At 33.0% G+C, this 19,726-nt stretch overlaps 1 protein-coding gene across 10 annotated transcripts in view; it reads left to right on the top strand.

Annotated features, from left to right (window-relative positions):
• The first annotated feature begins 877 nt into the window (after positions 1-877).
• Positions 878-19,726, top strand: part of Odf2l (outer dense fiber of sperm tails 2 like) — a 49,045-nt gene continuing 30,196 nt past the window's right edge. For 2 of the 10 annotated variants that reach the window (XM_047559743.1, XM_047559731.1), the window contains exons 1-8: positions 1,292-1,488; positions 6,877-7,112; positions 8,901-9,036; positions 9,819-9,944; positions 12,462-12,524; positions 12,648-12,719; positions 13,300-13,416; positions 16,864-17,049. In XM_047559743.1, the coding sequence (XP_047415699.1) occupies positions 1,402-1,488; positions 6,877-7,112; positions 8,901-9,036; positions 9,819-9,944; positions 12,462-12,524; positions 12,648-12,719; positions 13,300-13,416; positions 16,864-17,049 (1,023 nt within the window). In that variant the 5' untranslated portion in view covers positions 1,292-1,401. Of the gene's footprint in view, positions 1,056-1,146; positions 1,260-1,291; positions 1,489-6,876; positions 7,113-7,140; positions 8,300-8,900; positions 9,037-9,818; positions 9,945-12,461; positions 12,525-12,647; positions 12,720-13,299; positions 13,417-16,863; positions 17,050-19,726 lie in introns of those variants that run through there. The other 8 variants (XM_047559762.1, XM_047559755.1, XM_047559748.1 and 5 more) reach the window with 8 other exon arrangements.

The following is a 19,726-nucleotide window of genomic DNA, read 5'->3' on the forward strand; positions in this document are numbered from 1 at the left end:
TTTTTATCCCAAATCCGTTGGACCCCTCCCCTCTTTCTGAGATGAGAAAATTGGCCCAGAGAAATTAGTAGGTTTGCCAAAGGTCACAGGCATTATTGCTAAGAGTAGATATTTAAACCACAATCCCCAGAACTTTTCGGCATTTGCAATACATGGAAAAATTATACATTAAATTTTAACTTTTATGAACTTTTTGCTGGACATCACAGTGCTAGGAAAAAAGAAGGCACTGTTGTAATCATCAATAGAACTATTTAGTAAAATCAGTAAGTAGAATGGTTAAACAGCTCAATTGATAGTTGCTCTATTTATGAATATGTGGACCTACAACTCATAACCGGAACATGAAATAGAGGCACTGAAATTTTTTTCCTAAATAAATCCTTGTTCCGTTTGTTCAGGAGTTTATAAATCACCAGCTGGCCGTAGCGCTGATATAAAAAAATGTGAGAGCTGGAAGGCATTTTGAAGAACACAAAGCAGCTCCTTCATTTAACAGAGAAAAACCTTAGGCCCAAGGAAGGTGTTTGGCTAAAGAATATCATATATTTAAAACGAGGTTTCGGTCAAACACAGTTGCCTTAGCTCTTTGACTCTCCGCTTTTAAGCAAAAACTGGGCACTTCCATCCTAGTGTCTGAAAATTCGAAAGTGGCTTTATTTCCTTTCCCAGATGAGCTCAGTTGAGATTTTCGGTGATTAAACACAAGTCCTGTTCTTTTCATAAAGCAATAGCTTTTAAAAAAAATTCACCCGTGAAACAAAGGCAGAACAAAGCGAACCTCCGGGCCCGCCCCGTCACTCCCGCCAATAGCAGCAGGCGGGGCGCTCGCGAACCCCCGCCAATCAGCTGCGGCCCCGACGGAAGGGGCGGGGCGGCCGTTGCCAGAGAAGCCGCTTGCCGGTTACCAGCTTTGCTTTGGTGCCTTTGCGACCTGCCGGCACTGTTCCGCTGTAAGTAGTTATAGGAATTCGCCTCCTTCCTTAGCCTTCCACCCACTCTACCATCCACTGCATCTTGCTCCCTCCTCACTGATCCAGAGCTGGAGAGCACAGGTAAGCCGGTGGGGCTTCCCAGTTCCATGGCCGAGAATCCGCCCTCGTGAATCCTCTCACAGCGGCGGCTGGATGACGTCATCGCGACGTGCTGACGCACCGGCGGCGGCCGAGGCGAGCCCGTGGGCCCTGTGTGGGAATCTTGACCGCCCAGGGCAGTAACTGCGGGCGGCTCTAAGATGTACGGGGGCCGAGAGGGGTCCTGTAAGTGAAAACCCTCGCACTCACTCTGGCTGGATTTTAGTCTGCTGCATTTACCCTCCACTCTTCCCAGCGGAAGGGTGGTCCCTGTGACATTAGTGCAGGTCTTGGTGCGAGGTGGCTTGTCCAGAACGGATCCCCGGGAATGGCCGTGTTTCTTTCAGAAATAATTTGTTTTTTAAGCGCCCGTCAAATTTTGTGCAAGATCGCGGAAAACTCTGAAGCTCCAAAAGTGAGACATATTCCTGGTAACCTCAGGAAATAATTCCTTCTTCAGGATCCTCTAGGCCCCAACCTTTATGGGAGACCCCCTTACTGTGTCTTTTGCGTAGTGCCGAGGGAAGCGCGAGAGGCAGACTTGCATTCAGTTCTAGCTCTACCATTTAACCAGCTGTGTGATCTTGGGCCGGTCACTGAACCTTCTTGGCTTCAGTTTTCCTTTTCTGTAAAATGAGCCCATGATGATCATTTTTGGGGTGGTGATAATAATAAAAGTAAACGCGGTCTCTTATAGGTAGCACTCAATTTAGGTGACTGTTGCGTGTTATTCACTGAAAATAGCCATCATCCGACTGTGACTGATGTTGGGGAGAGGCCATTTCAAACGCAGATTTTCTCTTTCACTTGATGCATTATAATGTTACAAGTGTCTTAAATAAATGAGGATCTTGAAATAGTTTGGAGCACCATTTTGTTAGTTATGGCAAAAGAAACAAACCTCCAAATGCCTCTCTGCTTTTAAAATTAGTTTGATACTCTTGTACTCACAGTAAGAATACAGTCATGTTTGTAAGTTTTAAAATAAAACAGGTATCCATTTTTGCTGCTTCTGCTAATTCCACAGTTGATATGTATTAGTGGTTTGGTTTTTGTGTCCCAAAAACCCCAAGATATGAGAAGATGACTTTTTCTTTTTCATTGTGCTTGATATATAGACATTAATTAGATTCAAGGGGGCGAATATAGTAATAAAATTGAAATAACTCTACCCACTGTGAGGAATTCTAGTAAGTCAGTGATTGTTCTTCCTTGGACTCTGGCTTGGTAGTTAAGTTGTGACTACCTTGTAAAAATTCTGTGAAGAATAAGTAGGTCTTGAAAAAATTGTTTTGTATAATTGATTGTACACAAATAACTCAGGGAGCATGCAGTTAATTTCAGGAATGGCGAATTGACTCAGTATGATTATTAAAAAAAAAAAAAAAAGATAAAATATTCTTAAAGACATAGAAAGCAGCCTTAGCAGAGTAAGCCAATGGGGCCCTAAATTAAAAAGCAAACCAACAAAAGTGCCTTGCATGTGCTTTTACTTAATTCTCAAATATTACCACAACTGTGACTAGCAAGTGTTACTCTCATCTTGTAGAAGAGAAAACCAAGGCCCAGTGTGGATAAGGTTTGTCCATGTCAGGTGGCTAATAAGGATTAAGAACTGAGCTGTGTGCAGGGGAGGTTAAAGCAGAAGATAGCCAGTTCAATACCAATGCCAGCAATTTAGGGAGACCCTATCTCAAAAAGGACTGGGAATTTAATTAATTCAGTGGTAAAGCACAAATCCCCAGTATCAAAAAACTAATACCCCCCCAACACAAAAAAATGGCCATTTATGGGTCTAACCCAGTATTCTGTCATTTTAATATGCTGCCTTTGGATCATCAAGGAATAAATTATGTATACTCTACCTGTACTCTGTTTAAAAAGGAAGGAAGAAATAATGTTTTCTAAAGACTTTTTTCCCAAACTGGTCTAAGTTAATTTGAGTACTTAAAGGGGTGAGCTATGAGTGTATAGAAAATTAACTACACGTGGAACACTGCATTGAGATCATCATGGGTAAATGAAATATTGTATTCACCTATGATCCCTTCTCTCTGTATTGGTCTGTTGCTGTTCAGTCATTTTCTAATTCCATCATTATTTTTTATGTTCATGTCACCTATGAAAGCAATTTCTTATTGGTTTCTTCAGAAATTTTTATAGGAAAAGAAAATTGAAATTTCATCTGAGACCCTAATAACCATTTTCATTGCTTCCACATCCCTCCCCTCCACCTCCCTAGTCCATTCTCCAAACTATTCACCAGATCTTTTAAAAAATATACTTCTGTATTTAATGGTCTGTTACCTTTTAAGAAAAAAATCTGAGCTCTCGAGCCTGGCATGTGTTTACCCCATTCAGTGTATCCAGCCTCATCTCTTCCCACTTGCCCTCTTGCAAGTCATGGTCCCTTGTGGTTCTAGCTCTTTTTACTACTGTTTTTATTAGATATTGTTTTAGTCAGCTTTTTCACTGCTGTGACTAAAAGACCCAACAAGAACAATTTTAGAGGAGGAAAAGTTTATTTGGAGATCTGCAGTTTCAGAGATTTCAGTCCATCGATAGGAGGCTTCATTCCTTGGGGATCTGGCAGAAGAGTGTGGTGGAGGGAAGCAGCTCACTTGATGATCAGAAAGCAGAGAGAGAGAGAGAGAGAATGGCAGCAATGGGAAGGAAAATGCTTAACAATTTAAATGATTATCTGGTATAGGATGCTGACTTTATTTGTGATCAGTCAGTGTTCTGAACATCTTTGGTCCCATCTTCTCTTTGGTATTTCAGCTCTTTATCAGCCGTCTTTCATTTCAAAAGTGTCCTAGGTGGAACAACAAATGATTTGGTCACCCTAACTTGTATTCCAGAACCTAAACCTATGCTGCCCACAGTGTTAGGTAATATTTCAGGGCAGAGGATGGTGGGTATGATATTTACCATCAGAGAGTTAGTATCAAGTTTAAAAACATGAGCACTTATGGAACAATTAAATTCTAAACTATGTGACTTTGAAAATTGTTAGTTGTTTAGGGATCTCGATGGGTTAGAAGAATCAGGGCCATACTTTGGGAAGGAGAATGAAGCTTGGGCCTTGTATTTACAGACCAGCCATTCTTGCTGTCAATTCCCAACTCTCTATATTGTTCAATTGCATTTCATCCTTTAAATATAAATAATTCTATACTCTTTTGACTAGTGTCCAGGATAATGAGAGAAAAAGCAGCATTCCTACATCTGCTTTGTGTTGCTTGCTGAGTATTCATGGTGGATTTTTCAGTAGAAGGTGTATGGCTTTGTTTGAAGCCAACTGAAGTAGTTTTTCAAGAACTAGTGTTTGGCAAAAACAAATAAAAAATCTGTAAGTTTGTATGCTTTTCTCTCCAGAGAGATTAGTTTTCAAAACATATTTATCTGAAGCTGGTTTATGTATTTGGACTGATCTAGGTGCTAAGGAGGGTCATGGACTATGATCTCTGTTTTCTCTGACCATGGCATAGTCTTTGTCCTTGAAGCATCATCACTCAAATGTGTGTTGTTGGCTAAATGGAACATACTTTAATGAGTATAGCTGCATCAGCATAACCTGTGGGGATTTCTGAAAAAGCTTTTTTGGTAGGCAAGTAAAGTTTTCCCCACATAGGAGATTTAATTCTTAAAACTATTAAAATGTTTTAAAATCACCAGTCTTTAAGGACTTAAGCATTAAATAGATGTGCAGAATATGTGTCTGTTTCACCCTTAGTAAGTTGTACAAAAAGTACATTTGTCAGTTGGCAGTGTCTTACACATAACTGAAATATCTGTTTATCATAAAAAAAATATACTTGATCTACTAAATGATAGCGCATTTTATAAAAGTAGGGCATTTTATGCAAATAAAATTTCATTTTTCAGTACACAGGCTTTTGGCTATCATAGTGTCACAATACAAACATAGTAGAGTACTTGAATTTCTAAAAATATCAGGGAGAATATGATGACAATTTCTGTAGAAATATTTGAGACATTAACTTCTCTGTGTTGTATTGAGGAGACAGTAATGAAGATAACATTTTAGTATGCTGGGCTAAAAGCCATTCTTAAATCAGTATTCTTATAATGTGTTAATTTTGTTTTTTGTTTACAACATATAAGACACAGTTACCAGTTACACAGAATGAGGCAGAAAAATTTTTGCTTTATAATTTTATTTTGTGATAAAACTTGGGATAGTCATGTATATGGCCACAAAGCAAAATAAGAGTGCATTTAAAATATTGATACCAAACAAATTTAATTTCATAAAATATTTTCTATAAATTTAAGATTCCTATTCTCTTACATTGTATTTTAAGCTTTTATCGTAAATTTATAAACTGTTTTTCTTTTAATAACCCCCCCAAAAGATGAATCAAGGTATGAATAAGGAAATCAATAACATATGCATTAAGGGCTCTAAAACATCTGTCCTTCCCTGTTATTGCTTAATTTTACAAGGCTGTTTGGTGTTTAGGATTCAGCTATAAATAAGACATTCTTTCTTAAGATTCCAGTCTACAGAGAGATAAATATTTAAACAAGTGAATGGTTTAAAGATAAATACCAGTCCCTTTCTGAGGGACAATAGCTATTGCAGCTGCACAAATCTATAGAAGATGACTCTCTTGATTGCTGTTGGTCTTTCTTTTGATTGTGTATTTTAAATTTTTCTAGACTATAAATAACTCAAAATATTGTTGCATAATGTTGCATATTTTAGCATCTAAAAGAATCATTTTAGAATATCTGTAAGTTAATAGCAGTTCTTTCTAGATTTTAGTTGCTGGTATTTCAAATGTAAGCATACATTTATTGGCCTAAATATTTGTCCCTGCAGTATGTGGAACCTTCAGACTAAAGTAAATCCATTTTTACAGACCCTCTAGAAGGTTTATGAACTGCTAATATTAAATATTGTGAGTAATTTTAAACCTATAATTTCACATCTACTAGAGTATTGAAAATTCTTAGTGTATTTTTAATACAGAAATATAAAACTAAATTGTAAATATATGAACAAAATGCAGAAAACCTTAAATGTAACTTTTAATTTTGTATGAACATAAATTTAAGTCAGGGAGATACATTACCATATATTATTAGAGCTGCAAAACCAGCTAAAACTCTCTTTACTGAAAATGGAGCAGTTTTGAAGAAATTAATAATTAATGTTTACATTTTTTAAATGACATCTCCAACTTTGAATGAAATCAATTAGATAATTTAGTAAAGTTTAACTACTGATATCTGTCTATTCTTTTCATTATTACCAAAGAATATCCTAGATTAAGCTGGGAATAGGAATAAATTAAAATTTGAAAGGTCTACTGTCAAAAGAATATCCTGTCTCTTTTTGTAGCTATTATTGCCAAATACTTTGAAGAGTATCAGAAATATTTTTGAATTTTCACAGTTCTAAGCATAACAAATTTCTTATTCGATGGGCCTAATAGAACTGAGGACCATAGTTAATCCAATTTGTATATCTGTTTTCTAGTTCTGTTAGATGAAAATATTATTGTAATATTTCAAATAATAGACTAATAAAGATTCCTACACGCTTATAATAATATAGAAAATAGCAGGCCTTTTGAAAACAGTCTGTGGAAATTGGCAACAGATGAATGATTGTGCTATGTAATTTTGATAATATTTGAATTAATATAACTATGAGTAGCAGTTATAATTTTGATGTCTTCAAAATGTTCTTTTGTACATCATTAGATCTTATAGGGTAATAACAAAAAAGTTTCTACTAAATGATAAGTTTAATAACTAAAATGTTTCCTAGCTTTCAGCTTTTGTGAAGTTGTTATTGAAGCCATCTATAAATCTGCTTACTGAATTTATGGAGAAGCCTAGAAATGATGGAAATCATTCAGAAGAATTCTTTTCCCATCTTAGAAGTCCATCAGAGAAAGAACATTTATCACGGTGTACTAGTGAAAGTCGTCTCAGCTGGTATTCTCATCATTATCAGAGGAAATCTAATTTTCTGATTTCAGGGTTTCATCTTTTGTCCATAATGTAAATTATTTGCGCCAAATGCAATATTATTTAAGAATATTTTCTCCAAATTTTGTATTCATTGTTTAAAATATATTTAATCTGATTACAGATATATTCATTTAGCAGGATTTAGCTAGGTTTTTGAATCTTAAAGCAATTAAAAATGAAAACCTAACCTATTAGAAATTTGTAAATTAAATCGTTTAAGACAAATGAAATGTAAATAGGATGGAATATTGGAAATGTAGTTAATAAGTACTTATTCACTGTCATTTGGTATATTGCTCTGTAACAAATATTTATATTTTACTGCTTTAGAATGGGAAATGTATTTGTTATTGTATGAATCATTATTCCCCAAAATAGCAATCTTAAAATAACCATTATTCTCATCATGCATAGGATAGTTGAGTTTCTAGTTTAACTTGTTTTAAAAAAACATTATGTTTTGTATAATAATTCTTGACTGTCGTTTTAATAAGGGATGGGTATCATTTATAGCCATGATTTTCTTAGACCTTTGAAGCCTTAAGAAGAAAATCTACTTTGTGACGTAGCCTATAAGCTGCCATAAGTCTTTAACAAGTCACTACATTATGTTCTGTGAAGAAAGAAAAATGCTACGAATTAAAAAGAAAAGATAGTGCTTTCATATCACCTGGAATTTTATACATAAATGTCAGAAATCTCCCTTAATCTTGATTACATGAATTTTAATCCAACTAAGTTGTGTTTACATAAAAGTAAAATGTAATTGAAATAGTTTCTCAAAGCTTCTTGCCTTGACTCAAAGTTTTCCTTGCTCTTGAAGAGTAAAGGTGATATGGCATTTCTTAGGAGCATCTTTAAATGAAATCCTTGGTACCCAGGAGACAGTCGTCTTGACCTGTCTTTATCTGTGCACACCTAAATTTCATAGAATGGTTTTGGAACTTTTCTACTTAACCAGTTCCCTCAACGCCCCTTTATGACCCTTTGTTTCTCGGAGTTCCAGAAGTGTTGTATCCTTATCTCTGGGCTATTCCTCAAAGTTGTGTAAACTTCATTCTATAAATTTTGGATGTGTGCAGATAAAGACAGGTCAAGGCTGTCTTGTGGCTAATGAAGATTGTGAGAAGCATCCTGAATTCAGCATGGCCAAAAGAAAAAAAGAAAAGACAGAAAAAGAAAAGAAAAATCTTACAAAGGCACTCAGTAGTATTTAGGTAAAACATAATCAAGAAGTCAGATATTTCACTTTTGAGTGGTAATATATGTATACTAAAGCCATAAATATACATACATAAATATATGTATTTAAAGTCAAATGTGGAGGATTTTGGATACCTGCAGAACTGTAGTTTGTGTTCCATTTGTTTAACTTTTTCATTCATTTGGAGGAAGTTTTTATGAAGGACAGTAAATTTGATTGAAAGATTTGGCAATAAGGTCTAGAAAGACAAGTCTTTTGAATTTGGAGTAAGGATGAAGTTGGAAAAGAAAAAAAGATATTCACATTCTTCATTTTATAAACCAGAAAGGGGATTTTGAATAATTATCAAACATAGCACGGTTAAATACAACCATTAGTGGTCTTTGTGTTTTACATGTCTAAATATTTTAAAAATTATCTTTCTGTTTATTCAGCAAGTAGAAAAATATAGAAATATAGAGAAAAAATGCACAAATAATCAATGACAAGTTAGTATTACATTTTGTGGAACAATTTATAAGATTGTAATATTTAGTCTGTGCTGTTTATATAAAAAGTATAACCAGTTTATGTGATAGATTTAACTTAAATTTTGTTCATGCATTTGTAATTAGCCTGGAGCAAGACATCCTAAATGATGAAAAGACTGAATTGGAGGCAACACTTAAAGAAGCCGAGTTGGCAGCCTGTTCCATAGAATTACTTTTGCCATTATTTAAGGATACCATTGACGAGATTAGTTTTGAAAATGTGAGTATTTGACTTATGAACGTTTAATAAAATGAAAAACTGGTACAGTACTCAATGCATTAACTGAGTTCTCATATTTTGAGTAGGTATGCTCATATATGGGTATTTGATACCAAAAATGGAGTTTATCAGTATTCTTTATTCCAGTGTCATTAACTGCATTTCTTTAAAAAAAAAATGTGTGTGTGTGTGTGTGTGTGTGTGTGTGTGTGTGTGTAATATCAGGAATATACCAGATAAGAGGCCAGGCTATAAACTATATATCTCAGTATTTGACTTACTTGACCTTGATCTAAAGATTCCGCTTTTCTCAAAAGTGATTTTATAGACCCGAGATGTAACTTAGCACTGGAGTGTTTGCCTAACATGGGTGAGATTAGTTTTGAAAATGTACCTTAGTACCTTTAAAACAATAGTGAATTTAAAACCAAAATCTTCAGAGAGATGAAATGTATCTGTATTTCTGTAGTGCTATTTGGAATAGAAAACTATTTTAAAATTTCAATATGTTAGAGAGAAAAATAGTGTGTTCTGTAACTTATTAGAATAAATACTGAAATACTTTTAGAGTTTAAGCCCTTTTATTTCAATTGAATGTATTTTGTAACATCCTACCTACTGTTAATAAACGGCAAATTTTACTATTAGTATGTGTATTAGAATGATCTTGTCACTAGGGAACAATGTTCTTTGATAACAATATGATATTTTAGGGTATTTTTACTTCAATACTATGTCTGGTACCTGGTCTTATATTATGTCTGGTTCTTATATTTTATCAGGCTAATCTTTCTACATCCAGTTTGAAGATTTCTAAACAGAGGGAAATATTAACAAAAGAATTAGATACATTTAAACGGGTAAAACTAGCCTTGGAGCACCTTCTTAGAAAGACCAACGACAAACAAGTAAGGCATCAACACTAAACACTCATTTAGTAATGATATTCCTCACTTGGAAGGTTATTTATCTAACTCTAAAAATTAAAATATTTGTATATTTGAAATGAAAGCAATTCTTTGAATTTTTGTTTGAAATAACAATAATTAAACTGAATCTATTTTAATGTTTCATAAACATGAAAACAGCATGTTTCTATAGAAAATATATTTTTCTATATGCAAAATCTTATAATTAATTCGATTACAATAAAATATACATTCTTAGAATTTAAGCTCTTACATTATATTTATACATATATGCATTTTAAAATTAAAAACTTTAAGATACTGATATATAAAACAAAAATTTTACATATTAATGAGGCACAATGTAATGTTTTGTTTCATTTATACTTTGTATAATATATATATTTTTTGGGTACTGGGAATTGAACTCAGGAGCACTCAACCACTGAGCTGTATCCCCAGCCCTATTTTGTATTTCATTTAGAGATATGTTCTCACTGAGTTGCTTGGCATCTCAGTTTTGCTGAGGCTGGTTTGAACTCGCAATCTTCCTACCTCAACTTTCCGAGCTGCTGGGATTACAGGCATACCCCATAACGCCTGGCTTGAGTAATATTTAAACCTATTTCCTCAAACATTTACCATTTGTTTATGGTAAAAACTTTCAAAATCCTTTCTTTTAGCTTTTTGAATTGTACAGCTCAATATTATCATTATCTGTAGTCACCCTACTGTGCAGTAGCACACCAGAGTTACTCCTACGTAACTAATCAACTTTTCCCCATCTTCCATCCTGTCTGCTCTCTGCAGTGTCTTGTAAACACATTCTACTCTCAACTTCTATGAAATCAACTCTTATATTTCACACAGGATGAGATCACGTGGTATGTGTTTTTCTGTGCCCAGCTTCTTTCATTTTAACATCAGCTTCAGTATCATCCTGGCTATTGTGAATGATAGACTTTCATTCTTTTTTATGGTTGAATCGTATTACATTTGTGTTTATGTACCCACTTTATTTATCCATTCATTGGTTGATGGACACTGAGGTGGTTTCCATATCCTGGCCATTATAAATAGAACCAATTATTTATTCTCGACTCCCTTTTGCCCCTTTACTATGATGACATTTTCTCAGAATCATAAAAAATATCTAATATTAGGTAACAGTTTTTTTGTAATTATAAAGCTGCATGCTCATTATAGAAAATTTAGATACTTAAAGAAATACTAATTTCCTCAGTGAATGGTCACTATAAAAACTATTCATTTTATAATTAATTTATATATGTAGTCTTTTGTTATTTTACTATATGTGTTATGTGTGTATTGTTTTAGAAAAATGAGGACATACTGTTTCATTGTTTTAAAACTTGATTTTTATACTTAACACTGTATCATCAATGTTTTAGTTAGTTTTTTCATTTCTGTGACCAAAAGATCTGATTAATAATTTTAGAGGAGGAAGTTTATTTTAGGGCTCACAGATTAAGAGATCTCAGACCATAGGTGGCTGGCTCTGTTGTTCTGGGCCCAAGATGTGACAAAAGAAGTTAGCTCAAGACATCACACGAAGAAGCAGAGAGCTCCCTACCACCTACAAAATATAAACCCAAAGGCATGCCCCCATGACCTACCTCCCGTCACACCCTACCTGTCTACTTTTACGACCCACTTAATCCCTAGGTGATTAATGCACTGATTACATTAAGACTCTCACAACCCAATCACTTCACCTCTATATCCACTTGCATTGTGTCACACATGAGCTTTTGTGGGGCACCTCATATCTAAATTATAACAATCCGTTTTTGCTCAACAGTACTTATTAAATATTTATTGAATAAAAAGTAATCTCGGGCTAGGGATATGGCTCACTGGTTAAGGGCCCCTGGATTTAATTCTGGATACCAAAAAAAAAAAAAAAAAAAAAAACAGAATCTTAACTTGAATTCCATGGACTCTTACAGAGTCTAAGGACACATTTCAGATTTCACTGAACCCTGTGAAATTGTGTGCACAATTTTGCATTATATGTACATGTTTGTGTGCTTTGGGACAAAAGGAATTCATAGCTTTTTCACATTTTTAAGCAGGAAGCCCGATTTTCAAAAATGAATAGATATTTTTCTCTGGTCTCATTTCAGACAGCTGCATAGATAGAATTCTCTTACTAGTTTGTTGTCATTTATTAAGAAATTTCTTATTTCTAGAATTTAAAGTGTAATTTTTTCCTGTTTATAAATAGCATTGTGTTGAGCTGCTTTTCTTGATGGGGATTTTTATATGTCATTGGCCTATACTTCCAGGGTATTCTTTTGGGATTAATTTCAGTAAATTAATAAATTATGGACAAAAATGATTTAAAAAACTTAATATTTCCAATGGGTAACCCTTAGGAATCTGCACAGTTTATAGTATTTGTCCATATGAATATTTTGAGTGATGCTTATTTCTACTTTTTTATCTAGATAATTGTAGTTTGTTAGCATTTATGATAAAATGCTTTCTTTACAGACAGAAGACAGTTTACCCAGCAAGTTATTACAGAATCTGACTGACAATGAAAGTGAAAATATTGTAAGTTTTTTTCATTTTGTATCCATTCTGACTTTTTATTTCTTATTTGTATGTTGCTTGATTTTATAAAATTAACAATACTAAGTTGTGAAATTTTTAGTTGTTATATTATTTTTGCTGCAGAATCTTAAGAAGAAGGTACTTGAAAAGGAGGCCTATATCCAAGAACTTTCTTGTTTGTTTCAGAATGAAAAGGTAAATGACTTTTGAGCTTTTCATCTTAATTCATTATATTTTCTTAATACTGTATCTCCCTTTTTCTTCCCATCCTGGTCCATATTCTCAGAAATTACACAAGAAAGACTTTTTGACAGTCCAGATTATTAGATTATTTGAATACCTTACAAGATTTATGTATCAAATACAATTAAGTTTTTTTTTGTTGTTTTTTGTTTTTTTAGGTTTTTTTGGTGTTTCAGTAAGGCTACTTGGTGTAAATCACTACAAATTAGGGACTCTATAAATTTGTATTGTGATTTGGAATTCAAATTAAAGAATTTTGGTGTTAGTTGTAGTATTTTAGACATACTTGTAATTTTACTTTTTAGGACAGATGGAAATTTTTTAAAAGATAATTATTAGGAGGTATTAAATAAAATGTGGAAAGAAGAGAAAACTCCTACCTGGTTTTACATGAAATGTAATGAGGTGGCAGTTATGTAAAGCAGGACTTTGCTTTTATCAGCTTTTTAGAGTGTCCAGTTTGTGGTAAAATTAAAGATATTGGGGAATATAGCAAATAACATTTTTGTTTGTTCTCTCTTCTCTGTTATAGGCAAATGCTTTGAAAGCGAACCGTTTTTCTCAGGCAGTGAAACTAGTACATGATCGACTACAGCGCCAGGTTCATAAAAGGGAAGCAGAGAATGATAAATTGAAAGAATACATAAAGGTTATGAATTACTTACCCATTTTTAAAGTTTAAGAGAGAAAATTAATAAAAACTATAAAGCTATTCCTTAGTTATGAAATATAGTGATTATAAAAGAATTCATTTGAGTGTTGTCATGGGAAATCCATATTGAAGGTAAATCTCAATCGTAAGATTCTTGGCCCTTCTGAAAATTTGAATCCAAATCCCAATATGAAAAATGCCATTTCTTTATAGTATCTGTCTAGGAAGAATTTATAGAGATTAAATTACTTTGAAAATCTTTCTCAAGATGCAGTTAACTTATATTTATTGTAGAAATTTTATAAAATATGGAAAAGATAAAGGAAAAAATATAAACAACTTAAAAATACCAAAACCAATGTTAATTTTTTGGTATATATGGCTCAAGTCTTTTTTTACATCTCTACATAGGTACATACATATTTTCACACAAATTTAATAAGCAGTCATTACATTTTTGTTATTAATTGTAATAATTTTAAAATTAATCTAGCTTTAATATTCTGATAATTGAATAATTTTCTTGTTTTACAACCTTGTAACCACACAGTTAAAAGGGAATTTTTGTTTTAATTTTTCTGTTGAAATTACAGTCACTTTGAAATAATTATTTCAAGTTGCCATCATATATCACAACCTTACTAGATCTACTTGTCATTGTTTTTATTTACTTATTTATTTATTATTTTTGCGGTGCTGGGGATCGAACCCAGGGCCTCGTGCTTGCAAGGCAAGCACTCTACTGACTGAGCTATCTCCCCAGCCCTTGTCATTGTTTTTGACCAAGGAAAAGGAGCAATGATCCCATCTCTAGAGAAATATACAGACCCAAACTCCATTGAGTGTGAGAAATCTGATTGCATTTAGGCTCCTGACTCATACCAGATGTCTGCAATTGTGCAGCATACATTTCAGAATTGTGTTTGAATTTTAATTTTGTTTTCTTTAATGACAAAAAGCTTTTGCCCTTCAAGAGGACATTGAGCAGGTTTATGGAGGATGTAAATTTTGTCACTTGTTCCCCCTACATGTTCTTTTTTTGAAAATATTTTTTAGTTGTTTTATTTTTATTTATTTATATGCAGTGCTGAGAATCAAACCAAGTGCCTCACACATACTAGGCAAGTGCTACTGAGCCAGAATCCCAGCCCCCTGCTTGCTCTTTTAAGCACCTTCCCCCATAGATCCCTGTATCCTTTGCATTGGTGTCCCTAGGACACTGCAGGTGAGGTGGCTTTGGTATTGCAGTGCTCTGTTATGGTGAACACAAAAGAATAATTGTGAGCTAATATGTCAGATAATTATCTATGCCAGTTTATCTTACAAGATTTTTAATCATATGCTCAAATAGTGGTTGGAAAGGTTTTAAAAAATATTTAATTTAAAAATAAAATATTAAATCATTTTTAAAGTTAAGTTTAACAAATACTTTTTATATCCATGATCATTTGGAGAAAGAACATAAGGCTAAAATCTAAAGATTTTGCCATGACGTTCTCGTCTAATACTTTGAGTTCACATTCATTTTCAAAAATGCTACTGTTAAGAAATGATTAAAAGAAGGTGCCTTAGGTTACTGGTTTTTCTACTTGCCTGTCGTACTGATTCTTTGGAATTTAAAGCATTAAGTAATCATCGACCAGAATTTAGTTCTTTGATTTTAGGCTTAACAAATTTTGTTTTGTTTTATTTTTCAAGAGTAAGAACACAATGAATTCAGGTTGGAATAAATCTCAGTTGAACATAAATCTCAGTTTTTTACTGTTAAGTCCGTTTGTTGAATTGAATCTTTTAAATGTGTGTTGTATTTCTCCAAGACCTATCCCAAGGATACTTGGAATCAATTTTTCCTTCTAAATCTTTGTAATTTAGAAACTACTGTTGGGATATTTTTATATTTTTAGAAGACATAAAGTATAATTATCTATATAATAGACTCAGTATATAGCTTTTGTTAACTGGAAGAGACAACCTACCTTACGTATGTGTCTATCTGGCAAAGGAGTGAGGTGTTATTTTGAAACTATAAAATAATTTGATAGTTTTATTATACTCCTTATAGTGCTTACGTGTGAAATTTGACAAAACTAGTGAGAACACACTTGCTGCCACTTAAATTTCACTTCACCTTTTAGTGTAAAGATTTTTAACTTGTGTTGCAACTCTTTGTGGTGTGATGCTGACACCTTGTGGCTTTTTAGAGGAATGGCAATTGTATTTCTTGTGGGTGTTTCCTTGTTTTTACCCAGCTATTATGATGTTATCATGGGATTTGTTATTGTTGTTTAAGATATGTTTTTAAAAACAGTTCAAGAATGTGTTGCTTTGTCTTTTAGTTCTCCTAATCTCTCTCCAGAGGGATCAAATCTAAAGATAATACTTCTTAATCTCTGTTGTAGTATAAGTTATGAAGCATAGTTTTTATTGATAAATTGATCATGAAGTTAAGTTGAAAAGCCCCATCTTTTACTGTGACTCCTCTGAATTTTTTTTTATTAGAATGATTGAGGAATGGGAGAGACTGAAATCCAAATTGTATAATAAATCCACATTCTTTTTGATGTTACCTAATTTTCAAAATGTAAAAGCATTAAAATCTTGTCTTTACAGTCTCATACACTTAATACTCAAAAACTTTAAATACAGTATCTTAAAACTTTTGAAATAAAATCGTGAAAGTTGTTACTCTGGATAAGCTCTTTCTTCCACCTAGGCTAATCTTCTGTCTCATGTTACCAGGAGATGTCAAAGAGATGGTCAAGCCAATTAATACTCAGTGGATAGAAGCCTACCCTCTGATACCTTTTTAAGTTTACTGATGTTGTGAATCTGATAGTAATTAATTTATCTAAACGTGTCTAGCCTTGGAATCAATCATTACTTCCATAAATTTACAACTTATATCTTTAATATAATTTTCTAGTGACATCCCTCCTTATTCCAGCACATTAAAATTTTATAAATAAGACTATGTTTATCTCCTCTTTACCCTTCATAGATTTTGATTATATCTCCTTTATGCTTTTATCTTTCAAACTGAAGAGTATTAATAGATTTGGGAATCTACCAATTTCTTTTGAGCTTTTGCATAGCTATTATTTGAATTATTTCCAGCTTACTGACGCTTTCTAAAACTAGTTTCTAAAACTGGTACTTTGTGTCATATTCTAGATATGAACTGAAAAAGCGTCCTACTTAATCACAGTTTAGTTTCTTTAATAATGGTATTAGTTTTACATAGGCTTAAATAGTTAAAGATTTCATTCCTTAACTGGTTATAAAGAAGCATTGGTGCTTTCCTTTCTTCACTGTTTTCCTGTTTTATAAATCTTATGATTAGTCATTTTGATAAAATATATGTGGAAAGCTATGTACATGTTTTTATAATGTTTACATGAACATTAGAATTTTGAAATAATTTAATTGTTGCTAATACTTTTTTAGGGCTTAGAAATCAAGATAGCTAAATGGAACTTGCAACTGAGGACAAATAAACATGAGACTGTAGCAGTGAAAGAAGCAAGTAGACAAAAAGCTATAGCTCTAAAAAAGGCATCTAAAATTTACAAACAAAGGCTTGACCATTTTACAGGAGATATTGAACATGTTACTTCTCAAATTAGAGATCAGGTAAGCATACACATTCTTTTTCATAGATTTATGTACTTAATTATGTTGTTAATACCATGATATGTAATAATTTTATTCTTTTAATGCTACTGATAAATAAGGAAAACTTTACTCGTCCTATTTGCTTTAATCTTTTATTGTGAAAGATTACATAAAATATCAAAATTTGCATATCGAATTATATCAGCACTTCTTTGGGAACTTTATTTATAGGAAACATTAAGTATATCCTACACACATGCACATAAAGCTTCTGTGGCCAACTAAGGGTAAGGCTTCACACATGTTTCCCCTTGGAAAGTTACAGTGCACATTAGGGTATTAAAAGCCCTGAGAAGGCGTTCAGAAACACAGTGTAATGTGGGTATTGAACTAAGAGTTTCCCACACTTACTCAACCACAGAACTCTTCTTTTACCCACAAAGCAGCTCTTGGAACTGGTTCTGAGAAACATCAGTTTGGGAAATGCTGATTTATGTTATTAGACCATATGATTTTATTCAGTAATTCACTTCATTTCATCTCTGTAATGCATTTAAAACCATATGCTGACGTAAACACACCATGCGAAAGATATCTTTGCATATAGTATAGAGTAGAAAAGTGAACTTAACACTGTTGTTTTTGACAAATTGTTATATTTATTCAGTTACCAACTAATAGAATATTTTTTCTTGTTAATGCACCATCAGTATCCTACTTCTAAAGAACTTATGTTAAAGCTTATAGAATTATTAGAGGCTTTTAGAAGTGAAAACAGACTTGTATAAAGACTTGTACAAATGAGCAATATTTTATAAGTTCAAGTGTTAACATTTTAAAGCTCTAATGTTGAAACTTACATTCATTAGAATTTAACTGGATATAAGGATTAAAGACAAGGTTCAAAGTCTAGAAGGTTGTAGGTCTAGTTGATTACCTGAAGATATTCTTAAGTGGCAAAAACTAATTGAGTCATTAACATTCTTGAGGTCTTCCTATTGAAATAGCGCCACCCATGCCTCATGTCTTAGTGTGGAAACACTCTTCCACTTGTTAACTCTATGACATTAGATAAGGAACTTAACCTCTCTAAGCTTCTCCTTCCTTTATCTATATAATGATACAGCTTATCTTACATGATGGTAGGGAGGGATATATGAGAAAACAAACAGTACTCATTTTATGCCTAGACTACATTTTTGCCTTACTTTCCTCCTTTCTTTTCCTCTAATGCATGGAGTTGGTGGGGGTTTGCGTGCTACTTGCTCAGGCTTTAATGTTGTTCCCCAGCTCATTATAGCTAGTTCTTTTTTTAATCATTCAAGTATCTTTTCAAGTTACCATTATCTTCAGAGATACCTTCCCTGAGTATTCTTTTAGAAGTCATACAACAATAATTACTCATATTGTCTTAAGTTTCTTCATTGCATTTATTGCTATCTCAGTTTTTTTGTGGTTGTCTTCTCTTCTTCCTCATTCTTCTTTTTTTGCTTTCCTCTACTCGAATATAAGTCCCAGATAGCAGGAGCTTGTTTATCACATTGACCTGAGAATACCATTATTTAAAATGTCAGACAGATTACCCTGTTTACATATATAACTATATGACTAGAGGAATTATACATCATGTATAACCAGAATGAGAAATTATACTCCATCATATATGATGTATCAAAGTGCATTCTACTGTCGTGTATAACTAATTAAATAAAAAAATTTACCAAGTAGCATAGAGAGATCAAGGAGAGTGAGGATTTGGAAGGGCCCATGGTCTTTGGTCATTATTAAGTCACTAGTTACCAGTTCAGAAGCAGTTTCAGTGCAATAGAGGGAGGAGTGAAATGGGCTTTTGCTTTGTGTCTATATGTTTATAAGAGCAGATGAAAGAAGAAAGGAGGATTTTGAAAGTGCTGGGAAGTACTGATCCTAACATGTAGTGCCTAGAGACCAGAGTATTAAAAGTCTTGTAATTTTGCATACTCAGTAATTATACCATTTCATTTTTTGAAAATTACACAAAATCTTAACTTGTTCTTAGTGGTTTATATTTGCTATTTCTTTAAAGCAAAGAAAAAAGCCTACTTCAAAAGTCCTCTGAAATGATGACTTCATCATTAACTGGTTTCTGCATTCCAGGAATGTCACACTAATTAAGTACCATACTACACACAAATTATAGGTCACAATTATATACCTAATATATAAATTTCTTTTTTATAGTATAATTTTTAAATATCTAATTTATAATATTACATAGAATCATACTTTATAATGTATATTATGCCTAACTCATACTTAATAGTTTATGTTCTGTTTAATTTTGCATAAAATATGAAAATAGAATACTGTTATTTTCACTGTACCAGAAATATTACCATGAAAAATGTAGACAAACAATACCTTGCACATAGTAGATGCTCAATAATGCTTTTTTAGTGAATGGATGAATGAAGAAAGAATAGAAGGAAGTACCTATAAATATTAACTATTGTCATCATTGTTTCTGGGTCTTCTGATTTATAATTACCAACACTTGTACTCTAGTGAGTTTGTTTTTCTGTAGAATGTAGACAGGGGTACAATGGCTATAGCTCTTTGGGTGAATTAGTAGAGAGCTGTTTAACAGTTACTTATTGATAATTTTCTCTGTTCCAGGCACTATCAAATCCATAGAAATACCACAATGAACAAAACA

Source organism: Sciurus carolinensis, chromosome 1, assembly GCF_902686445.1.
Source record: "Sciurus carolinensis chromosome 1, mSciCar1.2, whole genome shotgun sequence".
Lineage (NCBI taxonomy): Eukaryota > Metazoa > Chordata > Mammalia > Rodentia > Sciuridae > Sciurus > Sciurus carolinensis.